The sequence below is a fragment of the Jaculus jaculus genome, chromosome 18 (assembly GCF_020740685.1).
Source record: "Jaculus jaculus isolate mJacJac1 chromosome 18, mJacJac1.mat.Y.cur, whole genome shotgun sequence".
NCBI lineage: Eukaryota > Metazoa > Chordata > Mammalia > Rodentia > Dipodidae > Jaculus > Jaculus jaculus.
In genome coordinates this window covers 58,677,007-58,695,194 of record NC_059119.1, presented here as the reverse complement: position 1 = coordinate 58,695,194, position 18,188 = coordinate 58,677,007, and the positions used below count along the sequence as shown (strand labels likewise).

The window sequence follows — 18,188 nt, the reverse complement described above, 5'->3', positions numbered from 1 at the left end:
TCTCTACCCCCTCCCCCTCTCTCACTCACTCTCACTCTCTCACATTAAAAAAAAAAAGGCCAGTCTAATGGACTTGCCTTAAAAAATGCAATTAGGGCCAGGTGTGGTGATGCCCATCTTTAATCCCAGCACTCGGGAGGCAGAGGTAGGATGATTATGATCGCTGTGAGTTCAAAGTCATCCTGAGGCTACATGGTGAATTCCAGGTCAGCCTGGGCTAGAGTAAGAACCTATGTTGAAAAACAAAAATGAAATTAGATTAAAACAAAAACGTCAACACCCAAAAATAAGGAGAAGCAACAAACATAAAAACAGTAAAAAAGAGAGAGAAAATGAGAAAGGTTCAGGTTCAAAAATGGAGAAACAAGATGACTTGTTTCTTGGGTCCAAGACTGATTAAAGTTCAGAGAAATTAATTAAGGAATTGGAAGGGGAAAGGAAGAAAACAGGATCAGAGGCACTTTTAAGACATTTCAAGGAGGGGTGGTGGGTTCTTACACTGCCAGGGAAATGCCTTGCATGGGATGTGCGGTGTGTGACGTGAGGGGTGGGTGGGAGGAAGCCGCATTCCCCCCTACAACCCTCGGGGTGCTAAGATGTGGTTTACTCCCCGACAGTGGGGATTCCAGAATCCCGATCTGGCCACTTTGGGAGTGCTTCGTGTGACAGTGTGGAGATGGAAGAGAGCGGAAAAGCTCTCTAGGAACCTCACATTTCTGAGCAGAATATCGTGTCCTGTTTCAAGTCCTCTTTTCCCTTCCCCTTCCTTCTAAGGTTGAGAGAAAAACAGGATTCTATTGATGTTACTAGGATATGGATGTTAACATTGGCTCATTAAAAAATGAAAAACAGGGGCTGGAGAGATGGCTTAGCGGTTAAGCGCTTGCCTGTGAAGCCTAAGGACCCCAGTTCGAGGCTCGGTTCCCCAGGACCCATGTTAGCCAGATGCACAAGGGGGCGCACACGTCTGGAGTTCGTTTGCAGAGGCTGGAAGCCCTGGCGCGCCCATTCTTTCTCTCTCCCTCTATCTGTCTTTCTCTCTATGTCTGTCGCTCTCAAATAAATAAAAATAAACAAAAAAAAAATTTTAAGTGAAAAACAAAAATTTAGAAACCTTAGAACCCTCCTATTTTTCAAAGAATTACTGCCTTCTGAAATGCTGTGAATCTTGGAGCTCTGCTGCCTGATGGCCACCCTTCAGAATCCAGCTTGTACGTTTGTCCATCTTGTCCTCCTTCCCTTCCCTCTTAGCTGTTGGGAAAAAGAAAAGACAGACTTGGGCTGGCGCTTGGAAGCAGATCACTGCTGCCCACGGTAAGCCAAGGAGGGAGAGCGCCTACCTCAGTGCTCAGAGCGGCTCACTGCCCTAAGCTAGATGCGCAGCCTGATTTTCAAACCCGTTTGCTTTTTTTTTTTTATTTTATTTTATACATAGCATCATCCACTCCATGGTTTGTTGTTTTTTTTATCCTGTGCCGTGCATGCCACGGGTGAAGAATGGGGCCGAAAGTAGCAGAAACTCTGTCCCTAGGAAGCTGCCGAGGCTGTAAACCATCCTCAGAACAATCCAGGCCATTCCAGCGATGGCTATGAAGGCTATTTCAGCTCAAGTGTGTGTTACATCACTCGCTATTGTGCCACAATGTAACCTTGCTTCATCTGCTATGTACATGTTTCTCACTTATTCTCATTGGTTTCTTCCCTATCAACTTTATGCATTGTTTTCAGTGTCTCACCTATAATCAATGACTCATAAAGAACTTTCATATCTTATGTGTCTAGGTGATTCAAACTGAGAATCCTGATTTGGATCTTCTTCCCCCTTCCCCCATTTCTTTCTCTGTCTCTCACCCTCCCTCTCTCTCTCCTTCTCTCTCTCTCTCTCTCTCTCTCTCTCTCTGTGTGTGTGTGTGTGTGTGTGTGTGTGTGTGTGTGTGTGTGTGTGTTGGCACGCTTGTATACATACGTCTGGATGCCAGAGGTAGACATCGGGTGTCTTCCTTTATTGCTCTCTATTTTGTTTCTTGAGACAGGGCTTACAGTGAACCCAGAACTCGCCTATTCAGCTTGACGAAGGAAGCAGAAGGGCGAGGGCTTGTCCTGTTTCCCCCTGGGCAGGGCTGGTAGTGCCCACGGCTGCGGGGCTGGGCTTGTAGCAGAAGGCAGGGGTCCTGGTCCTCGCACTTGCATGGCCAGTGCATCACTGGCTGAGTTACCTCCCCAGGCTTCGACCTGCTTTTTCTCAGTGCTAAACGATTCTCTTACTTCCCTCAATCGTCACCTGTCATGAACACCCGCTTCTAAGATCTGCCAGAGAGATGGAAGAGTTATGGGATGAGATCTCTGTAATGATTTGGGACGGAGACTGGGCTCAAGGCGAGCTTAGCATCCCGGAGTCACGGGCTTTCAGGTCTTAAGTTCTTGTCCCTATTTAGCAAGACTTGAAAACATGGACATTGAGAAGAGTAAGTTACACAGAATTTACTAAGGGAGAGTGGAAACACAAGAGAAAAAAAAAAAGCAGGGAAGCCCCTCCCCCCCCCCCCCCCCAGCCAAGAGGAATTCCTTCCCTCCTAGCATGGCTGGAAGGGGAGAAGCAAGGCCAGAGAAAAACCTCTCTCACACACACTGGCTCGCCTCGAGTCCCTTCGTATGAACTAGACGTCCAATTAGGATGTCCCTCGTTGCCTCAAAGTCTCTGCGTCTTGATTGGTTGGTGGACCCTGGGGGACACTGGCTCCGGGAGGGCCGGCCCACAGGTGCTAAGCCTATGGAAAGTTCAGGAAACATCAGGAAGCTACTGCTTCACCGTTTTGGATTAGACTGAATCAGACTGGAGTTCTAGTCTCTCCAGGGCAAGAGCATCCATGTTCCTTTGGGCCAGTTCCTATATGACTACCTATTTTTTTTTAATTTTTAATTTTTTTTATTATTTATTTGAGAGTGACAGACAGAGAAAGAGGAAGAGAGAGAAAGAAAGAGAGAGAGGGAATGGGCGCGCCAGGGCTTCCAGCCACTGCAAACGAACTCCAAACACGTGCGCTCCCTTGGGCATCTGGCTAACATGGGTCCTGGGGAACCAAGCCTCGAACCAGGGTCCTTAGGCTTCACAGGCAGGTGCTTAACCGCTAAGCCATCTCTCCAGCCCTGACTATTTTTTTTTAAAGGTACCCTGGGGGCTAGAGAGATGGATCAGCACTAAAATGAACTTGCTTGCAAAGCCTGCAGTCCAGGTTGGATTCCCCAGTACCCATGGGATGATGTAATGGCAGGTGCACGAAGTGACACATGTGTCTGGAGTTCATTTGCAGTGACAGGAGGCCATAGCACACCCATACTCACTTTCACAATTTTTCTCTCTCAAATAAATAAAACATTTAAAAAAACAAAGACAACAAAGCGACCTTGCTCCCAATCTGCGTCAGAAGAGTGATATATATTTAATTGGTTTTCTGTGTTCCTTTCCCTATCACTACAATTACTGAGCTATGGAATCTGTGCAGTATTGATATTTATCATTCGAATGCAGTTTGCTCTTCACTAGGGTGGTGATAGAGCTGCCTGTGCTCACGGCTGGGTGGTCGTCCTGATAGGTTTATTCAATAAAACACTTTCCTGTTAAGTTAAATGATCACCGCAGCGGACGTCCTACAAGAGATTGGAAGCAGAGCTGCAGAGCCTTATTGAAGTAAATGATAGACTTTGGCAGACTGAGGCTTGAGCAAAAGAAGTGAGAAACAACAGGTGCCAGGAGCTGTTATCAGCAGTTTTTAATTAACTTCTGCCTTTAGCCTGGAGCACTCTACTGAGAACAGGCCTCATGCCTGTATCCAGAGATAAACACTGACTTCGGAGAAGCAGCTAAGTAGTCAGAGGTTAGTACAACAGGAAGGTTGTCATTGGGAGGAAAGGGTAATAGATATTCTTGCTGGATATCTAAGGGAGTCCTCTCTTAAAACTGTATGCTTATAATAAGGAATGATGGCCGTCGTGTTAGACAACTAGAAATAAATTCAGAGAATTAAAAACATGAAAGTTAATAGGCTTTCTGGAAGGGGCAAAAAGCTTGCTTGTTTAGCTTTTGTGAGACAGAAATATTTACTAGTGTCATCTAGAAGTCAAGACTAACTGCTTAAAATATTGTGAATAATTCAAGTTGCACAGCCAGCCTTCTATTATTTGACTTAGAGCTTAAGTCAAAACTGAGGTTTGTTTTGTTTTGCATTGTTTAGGGAAAGAATGTTTTTTAAGAAATGTGTTAACAAATTCTGCTTTTTACATATGCCTAAAACCTGCCAGTCTGAATCTCCCAAGAGATGTTTTAAAATATGCAATTGAAAATATGTATCAGGGAATTCACCTATCAAGAGGTATTTTGTTTCTTCCCACTTTGGGGGTATTAAAAACAGCCTGTTCGAAGATGTGTGTTCAGGTTTTTGTGGATGAGAATTTTCACTTCTCTAGGGCAAGTGACTGCGAGTGTGTTTGTTAAGTTTTTTTTTTTAATTTTTTAAAATTTATTTATTTATTTGAGAGTGACAGACACAGAGAGAAAGACAGATAGAGGGAGAGAGAGAATGGGCGCGCCAGGGCCTCCAGCCTCTGCAAACAAACTCCAGACGCGTGCGCCCCCTTGTGCATATGGCTAACGTGGGACCTGGGGAACCGAGCCTCGAACCGGGGTCCTTAGGCTTCACAGGCAAGCGCTTAACCGCTAAGCCATCTCTCCAGCCCATGTTTGTTAAGTTTTGTGCCGTGTAGTGGAGGCATGATTGTAGAGGACACTACCGTGCTGTATAAGAGCTCTGCTTTCTCCTCATTGTTTACCAGATATGTAGCGAAAGCTCAGTGAGTTTCAGTCCCATTTTCCTGATGGCTGCTGACATCAAGCAACTTTTCCTGTGTTTATTTCCCATCTGTAGACCCACTGATGAAATATCTCTTCGTTGTTCTTTGTTTTGTAATTGGATTGTCTGAACACTACTTTTTAAAGATTTATCGTTTTGCTTTGGGTATGCAAACACAAAAGAGGAAGTTTCTTACTTCATCAGCCCCAAAGACATTTTACAAGGTCATTCGTTGACAGGGATGTTTAAATGTGAATGTAGGAGCCCAGCATGATGTGGTTGGATTTGGCTAAGATCAACTACTGGGGAAGTGGTATTTGGATATGGATATAAGAGGGAGAGACGGGGATGTGAGGAGAGTGAAGGGGGCATCTGGGAGAAGGAGATGGGTACAAAGGATAAGTAGGCTGAAGAAAGGAATGAGTTCTAGGAGGAAAGAATGAAGTGTGTCTACAGTGAGGCCACCCTAGGAGCAAGCATCTCCAGAACTAATGAACACCGGAGGCCAAGTGAGAACTTACAGAATCCTTGACAATGAATTTTAACTCGAAAAGGGAAAAATTAGACTTCTTTTAAATTGCATCTAAACTGACCATCCGTCGTGGAGTTAATTTTTAAGTCTTATAACTGACTGTGACAGTACAGACCATGTGAGCACTCATGAGGCTGGCGCAGGAAGATTGTGAGTTTAAGACCACCAACAGCTTGGACTACAGGGGTCCTTGTCTCAAAAAAAAGGGAGTTAAAGGTCAGTTTATCTCCCCTTCTACCAAAGACTAAGAGGCCTCTGGCAAAGTCAAAGTAACTGAGAAGTTAAACCTCCTGCTTCTCCCATCTTTCCAAAGAATTCTATCTGATGGCATTCACTAGAAAGCACCTGCTCCCTATAAGGTGCTGTGCAGATTAAAGTTATAATTGATAATTGTCAAAAACCATAGAAAATATAGGAATAAGACTGGTATAAGGATGGACAATGCAACCATGGTATACAGTGCAGGGGTCCGGAAATTCATGTCAGACTCACTGCATTGCTGAGGAGTGGACATCAGCGTCCACAGCAGAGAGCCGGGCCCCTGGGTCAGAGCCTGTACTGTCCCTGTGTCTGCCCCAGGGAATGTTCTGGTAGAGGTCAGCACCTTCTTTCCAGCGCACCACAGCCCCTCTTGAGCGCACCTTCTATACTGTGTTCCAAAGAGAAAGGGCAGAGACCTGAGACCAGTGGACAATGGTCCTCAGCTGCTCACTGCCTAAGCCTTGAGCCTACAGCGCCCAGGGGCCAGCCACGGTGAGCACAAACAGAGCTGTTAGAGAGCCTGGAAGGGCACGTCCAGCAAAGAAAGGCAGCGTCGAGGGGAAGAAATCTCTGCCCCACACGTTCTTCCATTTCAGCCTGTTAGAAACGAGGCTGGGATGTAGCCTTCCTCCCTCACTCCCAGGGGAGCCTGCAACCAAATGGCAATGATTTCTGAGTTTCTTGTGAGCAGAGATGAGCCCAGTTGGGATGCACAGGTAGATCCAGTCAGTTTCATAAGTGTACTTTTCTCCTTCAAGAAATAAGTCTATTCCTAAGCCAGATGAATTGAAACTTTAAATTTATCATTTTAATAAATGGTCTGTGTGGTGGTTTGATTCAGGTGTGCCCCATAAACTTAGGTGTTTTGAATGCTAGGTTCCCAGCTGATGGAGATTTGGGAATTAACACCTCCAGGAGGCAGTGTATTGTTGGGGGTGGGCTTAAGGGTATAATAGCCAGTTTCGCCTTGGCAGTGTGTGGCACACTCTCCTGTTGCTGTTGTCCACCTGATGTTGGTCAGGAGGTGATATCCACGCTTTCTTCATGTCATCGTTTTCTCCGCCGTCATGGAGCTTCTCCTAGAATCTGTAAGCCAAAATAAATCCCTTTTTTCCCCCAACAAGCTGCTCTTGGTCAGGTGTTTTTTGTCAGCAATGTGAATCTGGCTGCGACAGTCTATAAATCTACATATAAGGGTTAAAAAGGGAAGAAATTAACTTAGAGTGTTCTTTCTAAATGACTCTGACTGTCACCACTACTAATTAATGAAAACTGCTGATAACTTTCATTTTTGATATTTTGTGCCTAATAATGTGTAGTTCATCTTTAGAAAGAATCCATGTGGAAAGAGCTCATCTAGAAACAGAAAATAGTCTTATGTAAGGGTTGGATTGATATGGTACAGAGCAGAGGAAGAATTTTACTTGGGTTTCGATTTAAGCTAAAATAATAAAATTACAGGAAAGAAAATGTTTTGTGTTTCGTGACTTAGAAGTAGTAACCTACATTTGTCTTTATGACTGTCTCTCACGCTACAGTGTGAGTTGCTGAGATTTACTTCGTGTGTGTGCGGATGCCACAGAACAGCCTCAGATTGGTTCCTGAGGTCCCAGCCACCTTTTAAAAGCCAGGATCTCTCACTGGAATTTGCCAAGTAGGCCAGACTGGCCAACAAGCTCCAGGTGTCTTCCCTCTCGGCTAGGGTTGCAAGTGTACGCCCCCGTGCCTGGCGTTTGTGCTCAGTGTAGACCCTGGGTATTGAACTCAGTTCCTCAGGTTTTTGTGCTTGCAAGGCATGAACTTTACCAGCGGGGCTGTCTACCCAGCCTTTATTATGATTTTAAGTGAAAGTGACCAAACTGACAGAAGTTTGAGTCCCTAAACATGAAAGGTGCCAAGGAGTGGGGGTGGCTTCGGTTTTCTGTGGTATAGTATCCAGACAAAGGAGCCACCTGATCATTCCTTTCTAATGACTACACTATATTTCTAATCTTGAACTCAGAAAACCCCAAAATCTGAGACTCACTCTGAAGAAGGATGTGTAAGCCTACAACCACCAGTGATGGCAGAGCAGTTCAACGGGGAGGGCTTGGGGTTCAGCCTAGGCGTTCCTCCCCACCCTGTACAAGGGAGTAGTTAGGGGATCTTAAGTACATTTAGCAAAAACATCAAATCCCTAGTTAAATTTGAACTATAGATAGCAAAGAGTTACTTAATAAAAGTCTATACTAAACATTATCCAAGAATATGCTTATACTAAAGAAATAGGTTATCTGAGATTAATTTATTTAACTTAAATTTAAACAATTTGGTGTCCTTTATTTTACTGACCAGCTATTCTCTGTATGTGAGTTTTCTCATCAAATGAGGATAATAGCATCAACCTGAAAAAGTCATTGTTAAGATGAAATAATACATGTAAAGATCAAGAAATTGCATGGAATTTTTTCAGTAAATATTACCTGTTATTCTTAATATTCAATAACGTTTATTAATGCTTTTATGTCTAGAATGTCTTTCTATCAGCTATGATATATAGCTAGTAACAGATTGATCTTATTGCCATAGATAGTTATTAACCTGGGTAAAATGCATTTACAGTTTTTTGAATATTTTATTTATTGTGGGGGAGTCAGATAGAGATAATGGGGATGCCAGAGCCTCTGGTCGCTGCAGACTAACTCCAGACACATGCCACCACCTTGTGCATCTGGCTTATGTGGGGAATTGAACCTGTGTCCTCAGGCTTCACAGGCAAGCACCTTAACTGCTAAGCCATCTATCCAGGCCTAAAATTGTTTTTATGATTAAGTAATTGGTAGTGAAGGACTGTAATTCCTGAGACTAGAAAACAAATGAAATCAACCTGAGGATCTTCCAGTATTCTGAGTAAAAGTACTTTTTAAACCAGAAAGCGAGCAAAGAGAACCACACACGTGTGCCAGGTGACTTTCTTGGCTACATTCTGTCACAGAAATTTAAGTCGGACACCATTCAAAATAATAGGCTGATTTATTTTGGGGAAGTAACTTCAGGATAATATAGCATTTGAGCCATGACCATTTTAGCTAGGGTTATAGTGAGAATTGGAAACAAAAGCAGAGCAGCAATGCAGGAGGAGCCAGTTTGGCAAGAATAAAACCATGAACAAAGTTACAGTGTGAGTGCAGGTCACACACGTTAAGGACAGTAGAACCATCGAAACGAAGCCGAGCAATCTGCATTGGGTCACAAGGAAAGGAGCCTCAAGATGTTAGGAAGCAGAGAGCCCCTGTCCTTTGCAGGCTGTAAGATGCCGAATAACTGCAAACTCGCTTGAAAGATTTCACTTAAAAAAAAAACAAACAAAAAAAAAAAAACCAAAAACAAAAAGACGGTCAGTGGCTATGGCATTCATGACCTCACAGTGGCTGATGCTGCCTACACTTGCATAATAGGAGGGGAAAATGTCATGACTTCGAAACAGAAGAGAGACCAGGTGAGAGGAAGATACTTGGTGGTGGGGGCGGGGGGCATTCGGAAGTGAGAGAATGAGGGTGGTTGGAGAGAATTGTGATCATGGCATATTGTCTGTATTTGGAAGTTGTCATTAGAAAGTTTTAAAAATGATTGCTCCTGCTGGGGGGGGGGGGGGTTCATTTTTCACGTGACTGCCTAGAGACAGCTCTCCCAGGTTCAGCCACTCAAGCACGCAGCCTGCTACAGCCGCCGTGCAAGGGGCCCGCTGCCACCTAAGCTGGCAGGGGAACTTTGTATTGTCCACGCCGTGCTGGTTTTGCAGCCACGCAGGCGCAGTGTCGTGGGAATGCCCACCAATTTATTTTTTACTTTTTATGGACAACCTTTATAAATGTAGACAACATACCATGATCACCGTCCTCTCCCACTGCTCTCCCTTTCCTCCTCCCCACCCTTCCTTACCCCATCCCTCCACTGCATCCCTTCTTTTTCCAGCTAGTCTCTCTCTAATGCCTTTTTTTTTTTCCGAGGTAGGGTCTCACTCTAGCCCAGGCTGACCTCGAACTCTCTCTGATTTCTATGTCGTCATGTTTTCACCCCATCATAGACCTTGCATAGGGAGATCAGCCACTGGGAGCTCATGACTGTCAAGGCCACTTGATGTCTAGGAGATAGTACTGTAAACGCTCTTCCCTTGCCTTTGCATCTTTCGTTCTGTTATGACCTGTTCCACAGTGGTCCCTGAACCTTGAGGATGTGATAGAGATGTCTCAGTGTTGAACACTCCACTGTGACTTCTTAGCACTCTGATGAGCTGTGAGTCACCCCAGTGGTCCCCACCATTGGAGCAGAGAAGCCCCTAACTAAAAGTGAGGGTAGCATTAGCATATGGGCATAAGCATTAAGTATAGGACATTTTGATGAGCACAGCATATCCATTTAGCCAGACAATAGCATTTGTTTCCCTTTTAGGATTTATGGCCTCCCCAGCCATAAGTGTTTGACTAGGTTTTCAGTACCGGGGCAGGAATTCCCTCCCATGGAATGGACCTCAAATCTAATTGGAGAACAGTTGGTTTCCCCCTTATGAAACCTGCCTTTCTTGCAACAGTTGCTATCTTTTGCCTGGCTGGCCAACCCTAAAACTAATAGGGTTCATTGCTGGTTAAGAGTGGTGATAGCTTTTCTCCCCAATACTCTGCCTGGCTCTCTCCGCATTCTCACAGCTAAAACAGTGGAGAGGCTTTCAGCTCAGCTCCTGCTTCTCTTCTCGGTGGCCTGCAGCCCGTGCTTGTGGAGTCTTCAGCAAGAGGGTCTTACCATCTAGTTCAGGTGGGCAACAGAGAGCCTTGGCAATGGCCTGTAATGTCTGGGGCATCAGGAGCCTTTCTGACCCACAACTCACGAGAAGGTATCCCCCTTGGCATTGAAATTTTCTAGTACCAGTCTATGGCTTCTGGTTATAGCATTATCTCCCCCACCCCACAGAGTACTTCTGCCCAAACATTCCTTTTTTATTTTAACATATATTGGTTTAGCTAGCAAAGATATGGTTTATTCATAACATTTTCAACTTGATTTATCCTCCTCCTACCTACTCTTCTCCTGCATCTCCTGCCCTGACCCCTCTTAGATGACTTCACCCAGTATTCTACTCCTGTACTTAAATATGTACTACAACCTCACCTTGGCCCCCCCTCCCTCCCTCATACCCCCTTTGTATCTTCCTGGTCTTTACTACTCATGTTTACTTCAACTCATATACAAATCTAAACATTTGAAGCTAGGATCCATATATGAGAGCCAATGTGGTGGTCGACTTTCTGAGCCTAGGTTACCTCACTTGTTGTTTAGGAAGGCTGCTCATTTCTGTTTATGTTTTGGTTCTTTTTTTATTAATTATGGACGTACTAAGTATGGATACATCATGTGTTGATACAGCCTTTCCCTCATCCCTGCCCCTCTGTGTGTTAATTTTTATCCTGCTATTTGCTGAAAGCGCTTATCAGCTCTAAATTTTCTAAGAGTCTTTAGGATCCTTATGTATACACAGAACATCGCATTTGCAAATGATAATTGAACTTCTTCCTGTTATTCTCCTTCTATTTGTCTCCCTTGCATTTGAGTCTCTTATTGCCGTGACTAAGACTTCCAATAAGATATTAAACAATATAAGTGGACACTCCTTTCTTTATCTAGTTGTAGTGGAAATGCTTTGAGTTTTACAAAAATTGAGTGTGGTGTTGACTGTAGTGTTGTCATAAATACTCCATATTATGTTGACATGTTCCTTCCATCCCTAGTTTCTTTAGGACTTTTATCCTGAAGGAATGTTGTATTTTCTCTATTTCCTTGTCCACATCTATGTAGATCATGTGACTTCTGCCCCTGAGTCCGTTTACATGTTTTATATCTATTGATTTGAATATGTTGAACCATTCTTGGATCTTTGGAATAAAGCCCACTTGATCAAGGTCAATGGTATTTTCTATGTGTTTCTGTATTGTTGGCTTGTATTTTGTTGAGAATTTTTATATCTATGTTCATGGTCTATAATTGTTTTGTTGTTGCTGTACCTTCATCTGGTTTTTGTATCTGGGTAGTGCTGGCTTCATAAAAAGAGTTCCGTTTATGGGGTGATCTGAGAACCCAGATGCTAGTTCTTCTGTGAAGCTCTGCTAACACTCACCAGAGAATCCTTTCACTTAGGAGATTATTTTGACAAATGCTTCGATCTCGTTGCTTGTTAAGGTTTTTTTTTTTTTTAAATGCTTTCTCTCATTTACTTTAATTCTAGTAAATCATATATATCTAGAAATTCATCCGTTTCTTTGAGATTTTTCCCGTTTAGTAGAGTATGTTTTTAATGTATGTCCTTATGATTTTTCTGGATTTCATGGGTACCTGTCATTTTTCTTAGTCTCTTGGATTAACTATTATTCAAACATGGTTTCTTCTTTCTTGTTGTCTCATGCATGTGCTTTTTCCTCTTCTTTTCACTCATATCTTCAGGGTAAGATCTCATGGGGTCAAAAGTGGCTTCTGTATAACTTCAACAGTGGGGGCAGAAGTGATATACACACTGTTGGATATACCTATCACATAAATCGTGTAGTAGCGAATTAACAATATTCACTTTGGCTACAGTAATTGCTTGTGGGCAACTGAATAAACAGGTATGAATTATGCTGGGGTTAGGAATGGGAACCGTGCGGGAAGAGGATGAAGTCTAGTATCACTGTGAAAATGATGTGGGCTGCTCAAGTATCGAGCTGAGTGAAGTTGGGATGCTTCCAGTTTCCACAGACTTTAGAGGTTTTTTGAGGCCATGGAAGTTTGTACTTATGGAAATTTAAAAGGAGGGAATAAGGAGGAGAAATGTGGAATAGAGGTTGGAAAGAGACGAAAGTGTAATGTTGTATGTGTTACTAATAGTAGAAAGATCCCAGTAGCAAGCTGGGTGGAGAAAAATACAAAGTAAATCTAAAATCCAGCTGAGCAATATAGAACAGAAAGAGAACTAGCATCATGTTTTTGTGCATAAGTTAGGTTGACAACAAACAAAACCAAAGGCCCCTAAGCTGGGCAAGCATAGGGCTCATGCCCTCCTCCAGGTCAGGGGGAGGCTAAGATGCCTGGGCTACACTGGGTGCCTGGTCAGCCTGGGCTAGAGTAAGACTCTGTCCCCAGGTAAGGAAAAAGTAAAAAGGGCATTAAAAGCTAAGGCAAATCAAAAGTGACAAAAGTTTATCCTATTGAAGAGTATCAAAGTAGACTAAACTTAGATCAAATCTAAAAAGTCCTTGTTTTTGTCTTGTGGGCTAGGTTTGAATTCTTTCCCTCCCCAGAAGTCTCTTCTTCAGCCATCTGCCCTGGTATGGAAGGTGCAGTCAGCACTTCCAGCGCAAGCCTGCGGACTGGGGTTTGGGCTGTGTTCGCACCCGTGTAAAACAGCCCCGTTTACCTTCTGTGGTGACTGTCTATCACCCGCGTTCAGCATGAAGCTGGTTCCCTCTTGTGTGCGATGGGCCTGGCTTAGCTGGTTTGGCAGGTCTGATCTTCACTTCTGCTGTGCTGCATGCTGTGTGTGTGTGGGGGGGGCGGGGGGGGGGGAGGGTGGTCTAGAGCCCTTGTCACCTGAGACCTCCAGTGGTGTTCATGGTGCTGGGAAAGGGGGGAGGAAGTTGTGGAAAGTTGCCTGATGGGGTTCTGGAGCAGCTTGTCCCTGCTGTCTCCTCCTGCAGGGTGTTTGATTTTACAGTGAGTAGGAGAATCCCTTCCCCGCAGTTCTGTTCTGGCCGGCTTAGGCAGGGCCTAGGGAGGAGAAGCACTTCCCAGTGGCAACTAGCTGGAGTCCGGCCCTAGATGATTGTGAGAAGCTCCTAGCTCCCTCTTGCTTTTCTGTAGGGCTCTTATCTTGGTCAACAATTCCTTACACACTTAACTTTGTGGTAGAAGAGTACACTGTATGTCAGCTTGGCTCATCCCCTCCCCCTGGTTTATTTGGTGATCCCAAGAAGATTCTTTAAAATATTTTATTTATTAGAGAGAGAGGCAGGCAGACAGACAATGTGCACACGAAGGTATCTAGCCACTGCAAAGCAACTCCAGACACATGCGTCACCTTGTACATCTGGCTTTATGTGGGTTCTGGGAAATCAAACACAGGTCCTTTGGCTTTGCAACTAAGTGCCTTAACTGCTAAGCCATCTCTTCAGGCCCCGAGATTTTTTAAACTTTAATGTGTGTGGGGGAGGGGGGATGTTATATTCTTAACCCCATACCCCTACTCTTGTTTCCCTAGGGATCCACTGGGGTTGTGGTATTCACTGTGGGGTCATGAAGACCTCAGTCAGTTCCTGTGGGACAGCAGAGGGGGCATGCTTCAGGACATTCCTACCCACTCTGTGGTTCTTAGAATCTTTTTAAACCTTTTACCACAATGTTCCTGAGCCATGGCAAGCCTGTTAGCAGGCTGATTTAGTGTTGAGCCCCGGGATTTCTGTTTTGATGGGTTTTGGTTGGTCACTGTGTTTGTCATCATCAACCTGGAGCTGGCTGTCAGGCTAGCAGTAAGAGCAGTGTTCACGTCATCCTTTCTGCAATGTCTTCTCAGCCCCGGCAGATGCGGTAGAGGTGGCATGTCTCATGGTGGGCAATTAGCGATCTTGTTGTGTTATCGATGGATCTTTGTTCTCTCCTGTTTTCACTGCCATCTGTAAAATAAAACAGAATCTGCAACCAAGAGTGAGAGCCTACATTAACTGGCCTGCAAGCCTGAGGAGCCTCCTGTGTCTACCTTCCCAGCACTGGAAACTGTAGGCAACTAGCTTTTGTCTGAGTACTTTGACAACTTATTTGTCCCCCCCAGTCATTCATAAAGAAAATTTAATTATGGGAAGTGTCATCTTCAAATAAATAGAAATCATTTATATTCTTTTAAGCCAAACTAGGATTTTGTTTTTCAAAACTTATAGAAGTGAGAATTTTGTAATAATGTAAGATTTGACACCTCAAATTTTACCTTAGTAATACAAAAGTATGATTTTAATTTGTTAATTACTCTTGCTATATTTATTCTTTGTAATCTTCTCTCATAAAATGCAATTAAGTCAAAATCATGAAAAGCATATTTCCTAAGCTGTCATTTTCCCACATTCAGTGACGTCTACTTTAAGTTAGGCTTATCCTTGTTGTATGCAAGCTCTCTGCAGGCTCCGTCAAAGTACATGAGAACATTTGGCATATTGAAAACCCTAGGAGGCCAAATCTCTCCTGTTGGAAAACATGTTTTCTGTCAGAAGGATGAAAACAATACCAAATAAATACATTAAACATTGCAACTCTCCTTTTATACAGTTTTATTTACAAATAAATCTTCTCTTTTCCTTTGGCATAGGTACCAGAGATTTGAAAAGGCATTTCTTCTAGCTGTTGACATTGGTGCTCGTGACTTGTTTATGGTGAGTCCTTCCCAGAGGTGATCTGTTTTGTGCCTTCATTTCTAAGCGCCTCGTAAGTTGTCAACTTTTGTGGCTATTAAAAAGGATTAGTGTCGTTTGTAGCCTTAGACACGTGGTGGGAAGCATTATTCTGTCTTGGCTGCAGCTCTGCCTTCCAGCAACTGGTCAATAGTGATCGAACATCCTTTGACTTGTTGACATTTTCCTTGCCAGGGCCAAAGGATCACCTATGTTTTTCTAAGTATTTATAATTCTTGAACTTTTCTCGTCCTGTGCCTTTATATGAAGGGACGACACCTTTGTATGTAATCAGTTTAAATGTCTTTCTAACCCGTTTTCTGAGCCAGCACAGGGGCAAAAGCTGGGACTCGGGAGAAGCATGTCCCACAGATCTTGAAATTGCTGCATCTTCTTGTAGATTTCAGTGAGAAGTAACAAATTAGGATCGCTTTGACATTAATTGTAAAGTCACCACAGTGAAGAGTGAGATTAGAGAAGAATAGCCTCTGGCACGGTCCTGTCCAGAAGTGGGCAAACTTCTTCTCAGACCACAGCCCGAGAGGTGGGCTGGCTAACTCCTGGTACCCCATCCCAAGAGTGGGCTAGCTGCCTCTAGCAGCTCCCTAAAAGAAAGGAAAGGAGGGCTGGAGAGATGGCTTAGCAGTTAAGCGCTTGCCTGTGAAGCCTAAGGACCCTGGTTCGAGGCTTGATTCCCCAGGACCCACGTTAGCCAGATGCACAAGGGGGCACACGCATCTGGAGTTCCTTTTGCAGTGGCTGGAGGCCCTGGCGTGCCCATTCTCACTTGGCTCTCTCTGCCTCTTTCTGTCTCTCTCTGTCATTCTCAAATAAATAAAAATAAACACACACACACACACAAAAAAAGGAAAGTGCAGTTAACCCATGGGTAAACCTGCGGCATCTGCTGTCACCACGGCTGTGGCTTCCTCTCTCCTGCAGGCGGGCACGCGCTCTTGCACGTTTATGGGACAGACAGAATCCAGTAGTGTGTGAACAAGTAGTACATTGCAAGAGCAAAGGGTGAGGAGCTTTTGACTTTGGATAATCGTTAAACATTGCTTAAAGAAAGGGACTGAGGGTTATGACTTACTGGGCTCGGCTGGCCCCGAACACTCGTGCGCTCTGATTACAAGAGCAGTCACTTTAAGCCACGGGCTACATCCCACACATCGGTGGGCCCGTCGTTACTGAGCTTGCTCCCTTCATCGGTAGTTCTATCTGTAGCTTGTTGAGAAACCGCCGCACCATGGACTGTCTCCGTTTTCACTGCCACCCGAAAGGGTTCTTTCCCCGCAGCCTCACCAGCGTGCGTTTTTGTTTTCTTGATGAAAGAAAGCCATTTTGACTAAAGTGAGCTGGAATTTCAAAGTAGTTCTGATTTGTATTTCCCTGAAGTTAAGGATGTTGAGCACTTTTGTATACCAATCCTCAGTCTATCAAATGTAAAGCTAGCAAAGATTTTCTCATATTCTGTAGGCTGCCTCTTTACTTGACTGGCACATTCCTTTGCTATATGAAAGCTTTCTAGTTCATGAGGTCCTGTTTGTCTGTCGTTGCTCTTCTCTTTTGAGCAACTGCAGTCCTTCTCCGAAAGTCCTTCCCTACACCTGTGTCGAGGTGCACGCTTACCTTCCCCTCCAGCACCTGCAATGTCGGGTCCTATGTTGACATCCTTGACCAGTTTGCAGTTGGTTTTGTGCGGGGTGGGTAGTATGGATCTGTTCTTAAAAATATTCATTTATGTTGCTTCTTTTTTGAAAGAGAGAGAGAGAGAGAGAATAGGTATGCCAGGACCTCTAGCCACTGCCGACCAACTCCAGACACGTGTACAATTTTGCGCATCTGGCTTTACATGAGTCCTAGGAAATAAAAGTCAGGCTCTCAGGCTTTGCAAAAAAGTGTCTTTAACCACTGAGCCAGCTTTCTAACACAAGGTCTGCTTCTATTCTTCTGCATGCAGAGACCCAGTTTTCTCAGCAGCCTTTGTTCAAGTTTCCGTCTTCCCTCCAGTGTGTATTCTTTGGTACCTTTGTCAGAAATCGGGTGGGTGTGGTGCTGTGGGCTGATGTCTAGGTCTTCTGCCCCACTGACCGGCCCAGGGGCTTTCATGTGGGCGCTACGCTGCCGTCTCGGAATCCGTGTGGCCATCCCTCCAGCACTGTTCTTTTCACTCAAGATAAAACTGGCTATCTAGAATCCATGAATTTTAAAAGTGTGTGTGTGTGTGTGTGTGTGTGTGTACACGTACTGTAGTCTGTGTCCTCTGGGATGTCATACTTCCTTTTTAAACATTCTATCATTAGTCTGGAGATTGCCAATCGGGCTAGTCTGCGTGGCCAGCAATAGCCAGGAATCTGCCTGTCTGCCTCCCCTTCCCTGGGACTGAAAAAGCATATGCTCCCACGCCTGGCACTTTTATATGGGTTCTGAGGATTTAACTCCGTTCTCATGCTTACAAGACAAGTATTTTACTGAGTTCTATCCTCAAGCCCAGTTACATCTTTTTGAACTTATTTTGGCTTAGTTTGTGACAATACCTGGCATACTGGGAAATTTGAAAGGAACCTGGATGCTTCTGTTCTCTGGCAAAATGTCCTGTATGTTTGTTAGATCTAGTTAGTTGATTTATTGTGTTTAGTCCTCTACTTCCTTACTTTCATTTTTTCTGTTCTTTCCTAACAACTCTTGAAAATAGGGTATTGTAGTCTTTCCAACTATTACTATAGAACTATTCTTCCAATTCTGCATGTTTTTATTTCCCATACTTGCATGATTGCTTATTGATATTTCTTATTGTTATTGTATCTTCTTGCTGCATTGCCTTTCGTTAATATGTAATGTCTTTTTCACTTGGAACTTTTATTTAAAGTCTATTTTTTTCTTATATTAATATAGCTACATGTGCTATATTTTTCTTACTATTTCCATTTTTATTTTCAAGTTATTTGTGTCTTTGGAGCTATGACAAGTCTCTTACATCCTTGTAGTGGAATCTTCTATCTTGAACTATCTTTTGACTAGAAATTTAATGCATTAACATTTGAAATAATTTCTGATGATGGTCTTTTGTTACTTTACTGGTTTCTTCTGGTTTTTGTATTCTAT

At 43.8% G+C, this 18,188-nt stretch overlaps 1 protein-coding gene across 6 annotated transcripts in view; it reads left to right on the top strand.

Annotated features, from left to right (window-relative positions):
- The window catches only part of LOC101606968 (WD repeat containing planar cell polarity effector), a 262,683-nt gene that overhangs the window by 166,181 nt on the left and 78,314 nt on the right, over positions 1–18,188 (top strand). For all 6 annotated transcript variants that reach the window (XM_045137784.1, XM_045137783.1, XM_045137782.1 and 3 more), the window contains one exon: positions 14,999–15,062. In XM_045137784.1, the coding sequence (XP_044993719.1) occupies positions 14,999–15,062 (64 nt within the window). The remainder of the gene's footprint in view (positions 1–14,998; positions 15,063–18,188) is intronic.